Here is a 17,137-nt window from a genome sequence, read left to right on the forward strand (position 1 = left end):
TTGTACTCTATCTTGCTATAATGCTGGTTCTGATTCTGGTTCTGGTGCATCTGAAGTGAAGAGTGTGCATGCGCTAACGTGCACGCTGTCTGTTGCAGTGCTCCGTCTCTGTCTTCTTACTACTGGTGCTACTGTGACACAGAGTTTCCCTTTGGGGACCAAAGGTATTTCTGAATCTGAATCTGAATATCTCACTTCTGCATTTCTCTCATAAGTTTCATCTTTCTGACTTTAGTTTAATTTTTTTTTTAGTTTGTGAAAAACAAACCACTCATGTTTGTTATGATATGATCTCATAATAAAGTCCCACTTTGACCTGCGGCTTATTGACTTGTGTTGACTTAAGTTCTTTATGTGTTTGACACTGGGTTTTGTGTTTGATCAGTTAAATCCCATGTATTCAGGGCATCAGCGGTGGATATTTAACTGAGGCAGAGATCAGACTGACATCCAGACGGACGAGGAACAAGGAACGAGACTACTCCACTACTTCACCTGAGGTGAGTCCCGTTTGTCTCTCTGTGTTTCAATAGAACAGAAAAGGACATTTAAAGGTTTCACATTTCACTTTAAAGATCTCAACAGTTTGAGCTGCTCTCAGATCTTCATCAGGCATACAAAATAAAAACCACATATAATCAACAAAAAGACTTCAGAGGACATGAGGGGATTCATGGTTCAAAATCAATGTATAATCATATCTTGCACTTATTGTCTGTAAAAACTAGCATAATTTGGTTTAAAGATGACTTTCCAGTCTGTTAAGGTGGTGTAAGTTCCTGGTGAAACTAATTTTGTGGCCAGTTAGTCTCTCTCAGCCTTCAGAGCTGTAACCAAAACTTCAATTGTATCCTGCTTGAGTTGTTTATGCATATTCTGTATGTATATAATTGTTCCTGTGGGTCATTATATTCTAGTTGCAGAGAGCTGTGAGATCCTGAACCATGCGTCCTGTTGTGGTTACTGCCATCCTTCTTCTGGTGGTGCTGATGTTCATCTCGGACTCTGCAGCCGGTAAGAACACACAGTCACTAAATAATCAGTCTACACAGACAACAGGAACAAGACGTGGCCAGGTTGGTTCAGTGGGTAGAATATAACGTCTTCTTTCTGTGATACAGGGAATCCTGCAAAAATGTGTAGGACCAAATATCCGGCCACACCGTGTAAAAACAAGAACCTCGGTGAAGGCTGGTCCCAGATGGGTGACAACCGCTGTGTGAAGGCGTTCAACAAAACTCATTTTGGTTATCATGATGCAGAGGTACTAAAACACACACATCTGACTACAGACACTAAATGTGACCTCATCCTGTTCAGACAGTCTTTCAAGTTCAGTAAAAGATGTGAGGATAGAGGACTTGAGAACAAGATTATTTTTTGTGACTTGTGAAGTTTAATAGTATATTCTATAAGTACATTCTGATTACTGAGGTACAGCTATGAAGGGTAATCTGATCCAGTATTTAAAAGTAAAAGAACAATAACAAATATATTGATATTTTTGGCAATGTCATAATGCTGAAATGTTTTTCTGGAATAATAGAAAAGCCGAAATGCCAAAGCTTCAATTGAAATGTGTAATATCAAAAGAAAAGCAAACATAAGAAGGTTTGCATTTTTTCACTAAGACATAAAGCCTTATTTTAACTCCCTCTGTTTAGCATTTATTTTTCTCCAATTTAACATTCAACATTTTAGGTGGTGGTGTGTTTTCTGTCTCCTCAGAGCAGAGGTTAGAGAATGTGAACGGGCTTCGTGATGGAGGACCGGATCAATTTCCGGGTTTAGCGAGAATAGATCAAATAAGGGAATTAATATGACAAATTAGTAATTATCAGTGAAAACTAATTCTCCTGATTTGTTTTCAATTCAGATGACCTGTAGAAAATTCCCAAATGGCCATCTGGTATCGATCCACAATGAGGCGGAGCTGAATCAAGTCGAATGTGACATGTATCGAACCACCACCAGAAAAGCTCACTACTGGATCGGAGGCCACCGTAAAGAAGTAAGCAGTTGTTGTTTCTGTTCATGAAGCCCAATTTAACCCTAGTACAACACATTCTAAATAAATAATTTGTTTTATTAGTCCCCAATGGGGAAATTACTGCACTACACTCTGTGTACACACTTTTTGTCAGTACTCACACACACAGGCCTGAAATACACACACACATGCTCAGGACCTATACATTCACTATACATGGAGAGATGTCAGAGTGAGTGGGCTGCCAGCTGAACCAGCGCCCTGAGCGGTCGGGGGGGGGGGGGGTACAGTGCCTTGCTCAAGGGCACCTGGCAGTGCCCAGGAGGTGAACTGGCATCTCTCCAGCCACCAATCCACGCTCCCAACTTTTTGGGTCCATATGGGGATTTGAACCAGTGACCCTCCGGTTCCCAACCCAACTCCCTATGGACTGAGCTACTGCCACCCCCAATTTTAATGAACAGGTTTGTATGATATTGCTCAAACTTATGCACAATTCATATAATATACTAAAAAGTTATGGTGGCTGCTGGCCCGTCACATAAAGAGTGGTCACATGACAGTTAAGTGTAGCGGTCTTACAGTTGAATGTAGCTGAGAAAATAAGATTCTGAACCAGGTCCAGAGCTCTGTAAAAGGTCACAAACACCCATTGAAGGATGCAAGTCTTAACTTCTCCTGGACACAAACACGGCCCCCCCGGTTGAAAGCCCTGTGTATAAACTTTGACATGGCAATATTTAAAATGCATTTGGTTGCAAAAAATTCCAGTTATTTTCTATTTATTGTATGTCTTTACTGCAAGTAATGCATGATTTGATTTCAATTAAACTAAATAGTACATCTCTGTCTTCACTTTAATACATGTAAAATTATAGAGATAAGATATGCATTCTTTCATTAGAAAACATATCCTACTTTTAATAGAAAATGTACAGTTCAAACCTGTCAGCCAACAAATAACCGTTGGTAGTTGGAAGCAGGTAATTGGTGACAGAGTGGAACGTTAATCTGATGATAATTGGCCATTTGGCCAAGTAGTCAACCTCAGGCAATCATTTGTTTTCTGTTTTTTTTTCAGACTGGTCAAGCTCCCTCTAAAACTCATGAGTATGTTTGGACGGATGACAGTAGTTTTGGTTACACCAACTGGGCTGCTGGCCAGCCTGACTTCCGTTTGCATAAGGAGTACTGTGTTGAGATGAACTATCGGGGTAAGTAAACACATGGTTTAGGAGGAGATGTGGTAGGTTATAATAAATGAATTACTTTATTTATCAATTTTACGTCAGACAAGATCAGAAAGGCTATGACAAAGGAGTGTAATTATTAAAGCAGTACAACAAACAGATCATAGTAGAGGTGTATGAAGGAAGAACAGGACCCTCATTTTTAACTGCATATGATCTTTTCTACCCATAGAATATGATTAATCTATTTCTTTGTATGATTGATAGTTGGGAACATTTAAAACTTCTCCAGACCATGAAGACCAACAAACCCTATACAGGATGTGCTTCCTACTGACACTGATTAACATGTTTCTTTCAGACTGGGGACAATGGAACGATGCAAACTGTAAGGAGAAGAAGCTCTTTGTGTGTGCAGTGAAGGTCTAGAGGTCCAGAGAGAACCTGAAGACCAGCAGTTGGACCAGTCTGCTTCAACTGGAACCACTGCAAGCTTTTACATTTACAGCAATAAATATTCAGCATCAGAAAACATGTTGATGGTTCCTGTTTCTTTTCCTGCCACTGATCCTCATGTCATCATTAGGGATGTCTGTATTTATGACCAGAGATAGTTTTGTGAATATTCTCTTTAAAAAGTTCTACAAGGCTAACTCTTTTTCTAAAATTTTTAAACTTTTTTTCTCAATAGCAACTTCAATGTAATTTCATAAGTCCAACATTGATATAAAACATGTGCAGCAAGCTTTGTAACGATTGGACAAACAGTGCACTTTGTTTAAAAAGCCAACAATTGATTTGTTATAAACATTTATTTTCAATTCAGTGTGATATGGAGCTCAGTCCATTTCACGGCAATGTGATAAAAGCAGATGACAACACAAAAAAATCTGATTTAAATACCTTTTTCAGGGCGCGGTCCAGGTGCTTAAGGGCACATATTCTGGGAGATTTGTGATAATTGGACAATGAATATGTGATTTATAGTAAAATGTGTGTAATGCCACGCACCTATCTTGTGCTTGTAGCCCCCCTAGTGGACTACGTATATAAGACTGTCTATGTATATCTGTGGCACTAATCTAAACATTTCCTTGGAGTTTTGTGATTTGGATCCCAGTGGTTTATGTATATAAAACTCTCGGGGTATATCTGGGGCACTTATCTGAACATACCCAGTGTGGTTTGTGATGCCTTGCGGTTGCTAATTTGTGTTAATTTATGTCCAGAGCCACTCCACTTTTTAAAATTCATTGGTCAATAACTTGAAAAGTAATCAAGATATGGGCATGTGTTTTTTCAAAATTGTAATAAGCTTGATACATTGATGATTCACTGAAAATTTGGTGGCAATCGGAGCTACGGTGTAGGAGGACATCTCAAAAATGTGTTTTTCAAAAAAATAAAATGGCGGAAAGATTTTTTAGGCAAACCTAATGGTCCTCGAGGCTTTTTTGTTGAACAAATTAACCTGCATCTGTGTGAGAAATTTTAAGTCAATCAGACTTACGTTGTGGGGCGTGGCCTTTCAAAGTTTGCATATTGAAGCCTTAATTACAGCGCCACCATGTGGCCGATAGGGTTTATATTTCTATAGGAGCACATGCCCACCATTATCAGTTATTCCTCTAAGTTTCATGTTTCTAGCTCATTCCAGCTCACGGGAATTTGAGCCGGCGCGGCAGAGAGCAAATAATAATAGTAATAATTAAAGCTGCAAGCAGCGATGAAAGGGCCCTCGCCTCCTTGCAGGTCGTGAGTACTGGCAGTCACAAACATGACAAAAAACTTGCTTTTAACACTATTTGGAGATACTTTTAAAATGATGTACATAGTGCTTTTTTTACCCAGTGGTGGTTAAGCTGCACCACGGCCTTTAAACAGTTCACAAGTTATGAAAGGGGCGTGGTCTGTGTACATGGGTGTGGATAGAGTATAGGAGGCAGCTCAAAATCACGTAAATCGTAATAACTTTTGTCAAGATGCATCCGTTCCTGTTTCAATGGCCACCTACAGGAAGTTGGCCCTCTATAACTTGCGTATTGTGTTAGCTATCAAAACTCTTTTGACAGCTTTTTGTCACAAGGGTCCACCGAGTCTATTTCCAAGATTATGTGCAGATTGGACTCAGCCCAGGAGGAGTTAGACAAAGTTTGTTTCCCATATACCATTCAAAAATATATTTAAAAAACTTCTAACAGCACAATCTAATGGCCGGTTTACTCAAGATTTGGTACGGATGCTCAAGCATTTTTATGTGTGGAACAACTGTCCCATGTATGGTGGTATATTGGAATAAATCTTGTCCAGAGACGCAACTTCCTCTTTCAACAGCCCTGACAGGAAGTAGATTCTCTATAACTTGCACTATTAAAATTCTTTGGTTAACTTTTCATCATGAGTGTCAACAGATAATACCGGCAACGATTCAAAAAGATTGCAATGTTGGGCGGAGCTATTGACAGTAAATTGGAAATATGTTCTGAATGGTAAGGCAGCTTTATCTATTTCATTAACAGGGCAATTCAAAGTGCTTTACAAAAAATAAGTTAAAAACAGTTAAAAAAATAAAAAAAGATAAATCACAAGAACAAAAGTTACAGTGCAGTATAAGAAATTAAACATTAAAGAAATGAATAACCATTTAAAGAAAGCAACATCAAAAAGAAGCCTTGATCAGCCTTGATTTAAAAGAACTGAGAGTAGCAGCGGACCTGCAGATCTTTTCTGGAAGTTTGTTCCTAGTAAGAGGAGCATAGAAACTGAAAGCTGCTTCACCCTGTTTAGTTCTGACTCTGGGGACAGAAAGTAGACCTGTCCCAGATGACCTGAGAGGTCTGGGGGGGTCATAGTGTAGTAGCAGATCAGAAATGTATTTTGGACCTAAACCGTTAAGGGATTTATAAACTAGCAAGAGTACTTTGAAATCAATTCTTTGAGACACAGGAAGCCAGTGTAAAGACTTCAGAACTGGAGTGATGTGATCCAGTCTCTTGGTCTTAGTGAGGACTGGAGGGATGTGATCCAGTCTCTTGGTCTTAGTGAGGACTGGAGTGATGTGATCCAGTCTCTTGGTCTTAGTGAGGACTGGAGTGATGTGATCCAGTCTCTTGGTCTTAGTAAGGACTGCAGTGATGTGATCCAGTCTCTTGGTCTTAGTGAGGACCCGAGCAGCAGCGTTCTGAATCAGCTGTAGCTGTCTGATTGATTTTTTAGGGAGACCTGTAAAGACCCCGTTACAGTAGTCAAGTCTACTGAAGATGAAAGCATGGACCAGTTTTTCCAAGTCCTGTTGACACATAAGTCCTTTAACCCTTGATATGTTCTTTAGGTGATAGTAGGCTGACTTTGTAATTGTCTTAATGTGGCTGTTAAAGTTCAGGTCTGAGTCCATGACTACACCAAGATTTCTGGCTTTGTCTGTTGTTTTTAACATTGTTGTTTGAAGCTGAGAGCAGACTTTTAATCGTTCCTCTTTTGCTCCAAAAACAACCACCTCAGTTTTTCCTTCATTTAATTTCAGAAAGTTCTGGCACATCCAGCCGTTAATTTGTTCGATGCACTTAGTCAGTTTTTGTATTGGACTATAGTCCCCTGGCGATAAGGTTATGTAAATTTGTGTGTCGTCCGCATAACTATGGTAACTTATTTTGTGGTTCTCCATAATCTGGGCCAGTGGGAGCATGTAGATGTTAAACAGAAGAGGCCCCAGAATAGAGCCTTGGGGAATTCCGCACGTCATATTTGTATGCTCAGATGTATAATTACCTTTTGACACAAAGTAATCCCTATTCTGTAAGTAGGTTTCAAACCAGTTTAGTACTGAGCCAGAAAGTCCTACCCAGTTTTCCAAACGGTCTAGTAGTATGTCGTGGTCGACCGTGTCAAATGCAGCACTGAGATCAAGTAATACTAAGATTGAAATTTTGCCACTATCTGTGTTAACCCTCTGAGCCCGAGACACTCGCCCACGAGTAAAAACCTACCTCTGATTCATAGTTTAATAACTTTCGAACCATACAAGCGATTTACTTACTTTCGGTTTCGTTTGAATCCTGACGTCTTCATGTTTACGGCGGTCTTTTCCGGGTCTTTCTAGCCTCTACAGGGGGTTTTCTATCCAGCCTGGAACTTCAGCCTCTTTGGGCTTTAAATCCATACTGTTATATCCAAGATTGGTCCACTTTATGTCCATAATTCATCGCGTTTTGGCTCATTTCTGCCGCTGAATCGCTCCTCCTCTCTTTCTCTGTCTGTCCTGTCTATTTTTCAGGAAGTACATGCCCATATATGGGAGAGAAAGGCACCCCTCTTGTATGGAAGGCCAGAGGGGACAAAAATGCCTTTAGACTCTATGGAAGGCCAAATGTTGCACTATTTAGACACATATTTGCTTGTATAACATTGCTGTGGGTGTAATATCAATAAAAATGATATTATTATGTTATTATTGGCATAAGTAAATGTCATGAGAGCAGAACGTCTTGACTTGTTTGGAAAAAATGCACGTATTTTGTCAACTGTATAAGTTATAATGATTATTTCTTCACAGTGTGACGCCCATGACATATGAGAAGTGTTTTAGAGGTTTTACTTATATGTCTGTGATATCAATACATATATGGAAGATTCATTTATTTATTTATTTATTTATATTTAAGGCCCTACAACCATTTTTAACATGTTATTTTAACAATAACCCAGTTTGTCCTAAAAAAATGATGTTGATATCTTGACTGTAGACAACAGGGTTGACTTTTAACTAACATGTTGTCTTTTTTTCAAATTGACCCATTTTTCCATATCAATGTTATTTTTAATAGTTCAGCTGTAATATCATCCAGGCCACAGGCCTTATTACTTCAATATTTTGGACTTCAGCAGAAGTGACAACAACATAATCATCAGACTCTACATTATCCACTAAAAACATTACTTCTTTTTTTTTTTACGCAGTTTAACAGTTCAATAAAATTTAATTGAAAATGAAATTTCATATTTTTTTCACCATAACTGTGAAATGTCATAAGAACGACTCACACACACATATATATATTATAGGAAAAGATAAGTTTTTTATTTCTTTCTAGAAATTATTAACATGTTTTTTTTGCAGCTTCCATGCCAGTGAATCTGACCTCATAGTGTTTTTATTTCTTTTAATATGGCGAACTGTATTTTTAATCTAGCATTACTGCATTTCTTATTTCCAAACAGGGGGCCACGCCTGCTTTTGCCTGACTCAGCTGATTATTTTAAAAGTATTTTGGACCTCTGCATGCAGCTCTTCTACATACTCTTTCTAACCTGGCTTAGAATTGGACACTTTACCCTATAAATAGAGGCTCAGTCCGCTTAAATGCCCCAAAAAATCATCTTTAAATGAAATAAACAACTTTGGGACTTTGCACTCTGGTAACATATACAAACATATGCGTACTACATTTTTTTATTTGAATCACTTTAAAAGTAATTAATTTGCACACCTCGATAGAGATATTAAAAAATAAAAAGCAAAGATTAGAGTCTGAAAGACAAGGTGTGGACAGCTGTTTCTGTTTCTAGTAGATCTCAGTCTGATGAAGCACAGTCGGATGGTGCTGGTGGTGTCTGTGCAACACCCAGGAAGACACAAGATGGCGCTCCAACACCACAACAACACAGAGAAGTCACTACTTCAACCCTCATGTTGTCCTCGGGTCAAATTAACCCGTTTTCCTACATCAATGTTCTTTTTAATTCCCCAAAATAACATGATTGATTCCAACGCTCTTTGCCAAGTACAAATCTCTACTTTCATTAATTTTGGGTCTTATTCTATTTTATAGCATTGTAAAACAAAGTGAAGTGTTGTTGAAATAGTGTTGAGTAAAAGTTGACATATTCCAGTCTGTGATTATCATCAACATCCATTCCTTTAATTTTAGTCTCAATAATTCCTAATTCCTGCTTTTCTAACTTAAACATTAGGTATAATTTCCTGCATATGGAAATAATTTTGCTATAAACTAGGTTTATTGACCAGGAATTAAATAACTGTAAAACTAAAGTTAGTAAGTTAGTGCTAGTGTTAAACATCATAAAATCACTCAAAATATTTACAGAATTTTTAAAAATGCCTCCAAATGGGGTTAAAGACCAGTTTCTTTTTGTCATTTTTGGTATTTTATGTTTTTTTTACCTCAATCCGGTGATGACGTCAAGTTGGGGAGAGTAGACTCAGCCTAGTACTAGAACTATGGCAACTGACATGGATGAGGAAGAGGGGGAAAGGCCAGCAGCCATTTAATTTAGAAACTGCCAGACGTGAGAGGGTAAATTAAGATTTGGGGAAGTCTCCTGGTGAGTTGCTCTCATTTAGCGACGCAGCAGTGCCAGCGCAGCAGTGCATACAATAATGACTGTTTGCTTTTTTACTGTCAGTGAATAGCACCGAGTGATGGTCAACATTTTCTTTCTATCTAGTGACACTGATCATGTCGTTAGTTCAGATTAGTACTGGTAAACTTATCTAGATCTAGGAATAGAAGACATCATGCTCTCTCCTTTTTATCTGACAGAAATGCAGAATTTTAAAATACATCCATATGGAAGCTTTTAAAGGAGAGAGCAGCTTGGGTCACACGCAGACAGAAGAACAAACAAATTGCTGCAGCAAAATCAATCTTTCAATCTTTGCAATGCCGCAAAGATTGGCGTCTGGCTGTACTCGCGACCTGCGAGGAGGCGAGGGCCCGTTCATTGCTACTTGCAGCTTTAATTATTATTATTATTATTTGTTGTCTGCAGCACTTTAAATGCACAATAACTGGATGTGGAATGACGCAAATCAAGGTTTGAGCTTGGAAACGAGCTTGCCGCTTTAATTAGCAATTGTTTTTCTGTTGTCATCTGCTTTTCTCACATTGTCGTGAGCTGGATTGAGCTCCATATCACACTGAATTGAAAATAAATGTTTTTTTACAAATCAGTTGTAGGCATTTCAAACAAAGTGCACTGTTCTTTCAATCATTATAAAGCTTGCAGGATAGGTTTTATAATAACATTGGACCACATGTGTGAAGTTACGCTCAAGTTGCTAATGACAAAAAAGGTTTTGAACCCGCAAATCGCCACTTGCGACTATATTTTGATCTGTTTCTGCAAATTAACACGCTGGATCCTTAGTAAAAGTTTAGAACAAGAGTTAGCATTTTAGGCCTTTTTAGAGACAATAATCACAAACTAGCTCTGGTTGTAAATACAGACATCCCTAACGATGACAGATGGATCAGTGGCAGGAAAAGAAACAGGAACCATCAATATGTTTTCTGATGCTGAATATTTATTGCAGTAAATGTAAAAGCTTGCAGTGGTTACCATTGAACCTGACTGAGCCAACTGCTGATATCCTAGTCATCTTTGATAATAACTTCACACACGTAGGGCTTCTTCTCATAACAGTATGCATCGTTCCAGAGTCCCCAGTCTGAAAGAAACATGTTAATCAGAGTCAGTAGGAAGCACATCCTGTATAGGGTTTGTTGGTCTTCATGGTCTGGAGAAGTTTTAAATGTTCCCAACTATCAATCACACGAAGAAATAGATTAATCATATTCTATGAGTAGAACAGATCGTATGCAGTTAAAGATGAGGGTCCTGTTCTTCCTTCATACCCCTCTACTTTGACCTGTTTGTTGTGCTGCTTTAATAACTACACTCCTTCATCATAGCATCTCTTATCTTGTCGGAGGTAAAATCTATCAATAAAAAATTAATCAATTTCTTATATCCTACTACCTCTCCTCCTAAACCATGTGTTTACTTACCCCAATAGTTCATCTCAACGCAGTCCTCTCTGAACCAATAGTTGTCAGGCTGGCCACGAGCCCAGTTGGCATAACGAATAAAATTGTCATCCGTCCAACCCCACTTTTTAGTTCTTCCATCCTAAAAAGACCAACAGAAAACAAATGATTGCCTGAGGTTGACTATTTGTTCAAATGGCCAATTATCATCAGATTAACGTTCCACTCTGTCACCAATTACCTGCTTCCAACTACCAACGGTTATTTAATGGCTGACAGGTTTGAACTGTACATTTTCTATTACTATTAAAGGTAGGATACTATTAAAGGTAGGATATTTTTTCAAATGAAAGTATGCAAATCTTATCTCTCTGATTTTACATTTATTAAAAGGAAGACAGAGACGTAATATTAAGTTTAATTGAAATCAAAGCACACATTACTTGAAGTAAAGACACAAAAAAAGAAAATAACTGGAATCTTTTACAACCAAATGCATTTTAAATATTGCTTATACTTATACATATATAAGTTTATACACAGGGCTTTCAACCGGGGGCGCCGTGTTTGTGTCCAGGAGAAGTTAAGACTTTCATCCTGGAAACGGGTGTTTATGACCTCACGGAGCTCTGGACCTGGTTCAGAATCTTATTTTTTTCAGCTAGACAACACAACTGTCATGTGACTAATCTTTATGTGATGGGCCAGCAGCCACCATAACTTTGTAGTATATTAAATGAATTGTGCATAAGTTTTAGCAATATCATACAAACTTGTTCATTAGAATGCATTGAACTAAGACTTGTGAAGTCTTATTGAACTAAGACTTGTGAAGACACCTTCACAAACATTTACTGCTTACCAGCTTTTTGAAGGCTCCAATCCAGTAGTGAGCTTTTCCGGTGGTGGCTCTGTACATGGCACATTGGACTTGATTATTTTCCTCTACATTGTCGATCGATACCAGATGGCCCTTTGGGAACTTTCTACAGGCCATCTGAAATGAACACAAATCAGGAGAATTATTCTCCACGGATAATTCATCCTTTTTCATGTTAATTCGCTTATTTGATTTATTCTTGTTCAACTCAGAAAATCCCTAACCTCTGCTCAGAGGAGACAGAAAACACATTTTCGGCTTTTCTCTCACTCCAAAAAATTGTTTCACCTTTCATTATTTTCTTTGCCCAAAACATCAAATGTATTTGTTATTGTTCTTTAAATTTTGAATACTGGGTTAGATGACCCTCCATAGCTGTACCTCAGTAATCAGAATATACTTATATAAAATACTATTAAACTTCACAAGTCACAAAAAAGAAAGTCATCTTTTGCTGAACTTGAAAGACTGTCTGAACATGATGAGGTCACATTTACTGTCTGTAGTCAGGTGTGTGTGTTTTATCACCTCTGCATCAGAATGACTCAAATGCGGAGTATTAAAGAACGCCTTCACGCAGAGGTTTTTTGCGTACTGGGCCCAGCCTTCACCGACGTTCTTCCTACACGGTGTGAACGGATATTCGGTCTTACACATTTCTGCAGGACCCCCTGTATCACAGAAAGAAGACGTTTTGTCAATTATTTGTTTCTTTAGTATTTTTTAAAAGATTATTTCATTCATTATTTTATTTGCTGCCTTTAATGGACAGGACAGCTAAGCTAGAAAAGAGAGAGAGAGAGAGGGAAGAAAGGCAGGAAATGGTCTCAGGTTGTACTCGAGCACTGGACTCTGTGTCGAGGTATAAGCCTCTCAGTATGTCCACCTGCTCTACCCACTGACCCAACCCAGCCACGTCTTGTTCCCGTTGTCTGTGTAGACTGATTATTTAGTGACTGTGTGTTCTTACCGGCTGCAGAGTCCGACATGGACATCAGCACCACCAGAAGAAGGATGGCAGTAACCACAACAGGACGCATGGTTCAGGCTCTCACAGCACTCTGCAGCTGGAATATAATCTAATAACACACATAGGAACAATTATACATACAACCCGTTCTCAATCCAAAGTTGAAGGTGTTATATGACCTTTACCATCATAACACAAGAACTTGGTCGGGTTGTTGATTCAAAGTCCAGGTGGTTTTTAGTTTTTATGCCTGATGAAGATCTGAGAGCAGCTCAAAGTGTTGAGATCTTTAAACTGAAATTTGAAACCTTTAAATGTCCTTTTCTGTTCTATTGAAACACAGAGAGACAAACGGGACTCACCTCAGGTGAAGTAGTGGAGTAGTCTCGTTCCTTGTTCCTCGTCCGTCTGGATGTCAGTCTGATCTCTGCCTCAGTTAAATATCCACCGCTGATGCCCTGAATACATGGGATTTAACTGATCAAACACAAAACCAAGTGTCAAAAACATAAAAAACTTAAGTCTACACAAGTCAATAAGCCGCGAGTCAAGGTTGGGCTTTATGGTGAGACCAAACATGGGTGGTTTGTTTTTCTTTAAATAAAAAAAATGTAACTGAAGTCAAAAAGGTGAAAGTCATGAGAGAAATGCGAATGTGAGATATGTCCCCTGAATGAAGTTGTAGTGAATCTGCTGATGGTCTGGATTGCGTGATACATCTGGGATTTTAGAACATACATCATGCCAGTCGAGATTGATACCCAGAGCCTCTCAATAGGAAGAGCAGAGCAGCCAGATATCTCTAAGAACTGATAAAGCCTGGACACCATACCACAGTTTAGGCTGCCCAGCAAATAACTTGGATAGGATGGATGGGCAAAGGCCTCAGCCAAGGGACACCTTACGCCTGAGTGCCGATCTTAATTGAAGGTAAAAGAAGTAAGAGGAACGTGGTAGATTGAATGTGTTCTCCAAGTCAGAAAAAGGCAATAAACGATCGTCGCTTAGAATGTCTTTTAGACAATGAAAAGCCCTTTTTTCCGTATTGTGAGGCAGTTATCGGCCTCCCCCCATTTAGGAGTGCTGGGTTTTTTAATAAAGGGGAACAAATTAGCCAGTTACAAGCTGTTACTGTTGCAAGTCTTAATAAGATGAGAGATAGGAGTCATTCCCCGGAGTCCTTATGTTCTTTTTTCCCCAGCATGTTCCCTTGGATCAGAGAGGCTCCAAAATCAGGGTAGCAGCTGTTGCCATGGTCCCACTCCATGTTCTGTGATGCCATGTTCATCTGCTACACTGCAGTGCCCTGCTACGCCCTGCTACGTCCTGCTACGTCCTGCTACGTCCTGCTACGTCCTGCTACACCCTGCTACGTCCTGCTACACCCTGCTACGTCCTGCTACGCCCTGCTACGTCCTGCTACGCCCTGCTGTGTCCTGCTACGTCCTGCTACGTCCTGCTACGTCCTGCTACGTCCGGCTACGCCCTGCTACGTCCTGCTACGCCCTGCTGTGTCCTGCTACGTCCTGCTACGTCCTGCTACGTCCTGCTACGTCCTGCTACGTCCTGCTGTGCCTTGTAATGCCGCACAGCGTCCTGCTATGCCATGAACTACAAAGAACTGCTACAAACTATTAATTTTTTCTATTTTTGTTATTGCCACTCTTCATTCTAACCCCAACCGGCCCGTCAGACACCGCCTACCAAGAGCCTGGGTCTGGGGTCTGGGTCTGGGTCTGACCGAGGTTTCTGCCCAAAAGGAAGTTTTTCCTCGCCACTGTCGCACTGTTGCTTGCTCTGGAGGAAACTACTAGAACTGTTGGGTCCTTGTAAATTTGTGTGGTCTAGACCTGCTCTATCTGTATAGTGTCTTGAGATAACTCTTGTTATGAATTGATACTATAAATAAAATTGAATTGAATTGAATAGATAATGTACAAGCACTTCAGGGTGAGGACACCTGTATCTATAAGGAACTTTTAGGATTAGGGTTTGTTAGTAAGATCAACACTCTCTCTAAATAACCCTGAGGCAACAACGCTTAGAAGATGCTGCAGGAGAAACGTAGTTTGGAATGTCTGTTAAAAAGTTGCAACTGGTGAGTGTTTAAAATAATTAGTTAATTATAAATAAGTTTTCAAAGCATCAAGATACTTCATTTGGTACACTTAAAGCTTTATTAATGGTACACAAAATTATTTGTGCACTGATAATTTAGTCTGATCGGTAAACTGAACCAATTTGTGAAGAAAGTAATTGTCATGCAGCAATGTACCGCAGATGAACACGGGGAGACAAGAACAAAGGGATTACTAAAACAAAGTTAGCACAAAAACTCAGAATGAAAAATACAATATTCTAAATACTGGGGTAAGGGTACTTTAGAGACCACAATAACAATAAGAAAGACACAAAGGGATTAACATCCCAAACTCCAGGAACGTGACATAATTTATTTCTATTTATATTGCTTAGCAATATCGTGGAGCAGGCGTCCTGGTGGACCATTATGGAGTTTTTTACACAACCATTCATTCCACTCAATCACAGTCAAATGGTCTCTGAGCAGAAACTCGGACAGACTATTTATGCTGTATACTTATTTTAAGTAGTCAAATGATTGACGGGTTTATCTTTATGAACTGTTGTCTACTTTTGCAGTCAGAAGCCCAATGGAGATCATCAACTGATACAAGAAGGTGTTGAGGGGATACAACCACGGCATGAAATTGGGAGAAGCATGTGCACATGCTGGAGTGACAGAGCTGACAGAGAGGTCTAAAGCGGCGATTGCAGAGCTTGACATGTCCTCTCCACAAAAGTTTTAAGAACTAAAGGCAGGACACAACAAAATACATGAGATAGCTGACTTCTTCAGCAGATGTGAGGACATAAAGTAAAGTAAGAAAACTGTTTATTAATTATTCCTTAATTCTTCCCAGGATAATTCAGAGCTGCTAAAAGCAAGCACAAGTTGAAAGTGTCCTCTGTTTGTTGTACAAGCACTTCAGGGTGAGGACAACTTGTATCTATAATGAACTTTTAGGTTTAGGGTTCGACAGTAAGATCAACACTCTCTCTAAATAACCCAGAGGCAACGACCCCTAAAAGATGCTGCAGGAGTACATGTTACTTCCTAGCTTCCCCTAGGCATACCCTAGGGTCGTAACAGGGCCCACTACGTTTCTCCTGCAGCATCTTTGAAGGGTCGTTGCCTCGGGGTTATTTAGAGAGAGTGTTGATCTTACTAACAAACCCCAATATTAAAAGTTCATCATAGGTACAAGGTGTCCTCACCCTGAAGTGCTTGTACAGCAAACAGAGGACACTTTGAACTTGTGCTTGCTTTTAGCAGCTCTGAATTATCCTGGGAAGAATTAAGGAATAATTAATAAATAGTTTTCTGACCTGACTTTCCCTGAGTGAAACTATTATAACTGGATAGTTTTAAAAAGGCAGCAAACGGGCTTTTCAATTGTGAACCTAAAAATTACAACTCAGTTAAAAAGTTTTTTTACTGTAACCATCCAAAAAACATTACATTTTAGCAAAACTACACTTGGTTAAGGTTCTTGAAAATGTTAATTTGTCCATTTTGACAAAGAAGACTTTTAGCTTCAACAACGACAAAGGCACCTGACCAAACGTCCATATCTTACGAGAATTTGTTGTGTTTGCGGACGATGTTTTGGTCTTTTTTTCGAATGAATGTGTGAGCTCTATGCTGAGCTCTCTTCCCTCCTCCTGACTTTTGACGTAAATTACAATCAGCTTTATCTAAATCTATCTGGAAAGGTAAACGGCTGCAAATGAAAATATCTACAGAGAAGAAAAGAGGATTGTGGCCTCTGAGTTTCCAATTTCAAACATAATTTTTGTGCCAGCTATGCGTTGAAAACATTATCTATTCAATTCAATTCAATTTTATTTATAGTATCAATTCATAACAAGAGCTATCTCAAGACACTATACAGATAGAGCAGGTCTAGACCACACAAATTTACAAGGACCCAACAGTTCTAGTAGTTTCCTCCAGAGCAAGCAACAGTGCGACAGTGGCGAGGAAAAACTTCCTTTTAGGCAGAAACCTCGGTCAGACCCAGGCTCTTGGTAGGCGGTGTCTGACGGTTGGGGTTAGAATGAAGAGTGGCAATAACAAAAATAGAAAAAATTAGTTGTTTGTAGCAGTTCTTTGTAGTAGTTCATGGCATAGCAGGACGCTGTGCGGCATTACAAGGCACAGCAGGACGTAGCAGGACGTAGCAGGACGTAGCAGGACGTAGCAGGACGTAACAGGACGTAGCAGGACGTAGCAGGACG

At 39.3% G+C, this 17,137-nt stretch overlaps 2 protein-coding genes across 2 annotated transcripts; one reads left to right on the forward strand and one right to left on the reverse strand.

Annotated features, from left to right (window-relative positions):
* Nucleotides 1-398: 398 nt before the first annotated feature.
* Nucleotides 399-3,707, forward strand: LOC116678417 (C-type lectin lectoxin-Lio2). The gene is made up of 6 exons (XM_032508346.1): nucleotides 399-500; nucleotides 918-1,014; nucleotides 1,122-1,264; nucleotides 1,877-2,011; nucleotides 3,072-3,204; nucleotides 3,542-3,707. Exons 2-6 carry the CDS (start codon nucleotides 945-947, stop codon nucleotides 3,607-3,609), a joined length of 549 nt encoding a protein of 182 aa, XP_032364237.1. The 5' UTR covers nucleotides 399-500; nucleotides 918-944; the 3' UTR covers nucleotides 3,610-3,707.
* Nucleotides 3,708-10,482: 6,775 nt separating this feature from the next.
* Nucleotides 10,483-13,334, reverse strand: LOC116678419 (C-type lectin BpLec). The gene is made up of 6 exons (XM_032508349.1): nucleotides 13,180-13,334; nucleotides 12,818-12,926; nucleotides 12,376-12,518; nucleotides 11,830-11,964; nucleotides 10,989-11,109; nucleotides 10,483-10,648 (listed from the first exon to the last, which is right to left on the reverse strand). Exons 2-6 carry the CDS (start codon nucleotides 12,885-12,887, stop codon nucleotides 10,572-10,574), a joined length of 546 nt encoding a protein of 181 aa, XP_032364240.1. The 5' UTR covers nucleotides 12,888-12,926; nucleotides 13,180-13,334; the 3' UTR covers nucleotides 10,483-10,571.
* Nucleotides 13,335-17,137: the final 3,803 nt, after the last annotated feature.

The sequence above is a fragment of the Etheostoma spectabile genome, unplaced genomic scaffold (assembly GCF_008692095.1).
Source record: "Etheostoma spectabile isolate EspeVRDwgs_2016 unplaced genomic scaffold, UIUC_Espe_1.0 scaffold00007331, whole genome shotgun sequence".
Classification (NCBI taxonomy): domain Eukaryota; kingdom Metazoa; phylum Chordata; class Actinopteri; order Perciformes; family Percidae; genus Etheostoma; species Etheostoma spectabile.

Bases quoted from the DNA above. Each gene is read 5' to 3' on its own strand.
- LOC116678417 (XM_032508346.1), top strand. From the start codon at position 945: ATGCGTCCTGTTGTGGTTACTGCCATCCTTCTTCTGGTGGTGCTGATG. The intron at 1,015-1,121 runs GTAAGAACACAC...TCTGTGATACAG, and splicing joins CATCTCGGACTCTGCAGCCG to GGAATCCTGCAAAAATGTGT. The intron at 1,265-1,876 runs GTACTAAAACAC...TTTTCAATTCAG, and splicing joins TTGGTTATCATGATGCAGAG to ATGACCTGTAGAAAATTCCC.
- LOC116678419 (XM_032508349.1), bottom strand. From the start codon at position 12,887: ATGCGTCCTGTTGTGGTTACTGCCATCCTTCTTCTGGTGGTGCTGATG. The intron at 11,965-12,375 runs GTGATAAAACAC...TGTTCATTTCAG, and splicing joins TGAGTCATTCTGATGCAGAG to ATGGCCTGTAGAAAGTTCCC. The intron at 10,649-10,988 runs GTAAGTAAACAC...TGTTTCTTTCAG, and splicing joins CGTTGAGATGAACTATTGGG to ACTGGGGACTCTGGAACGAT.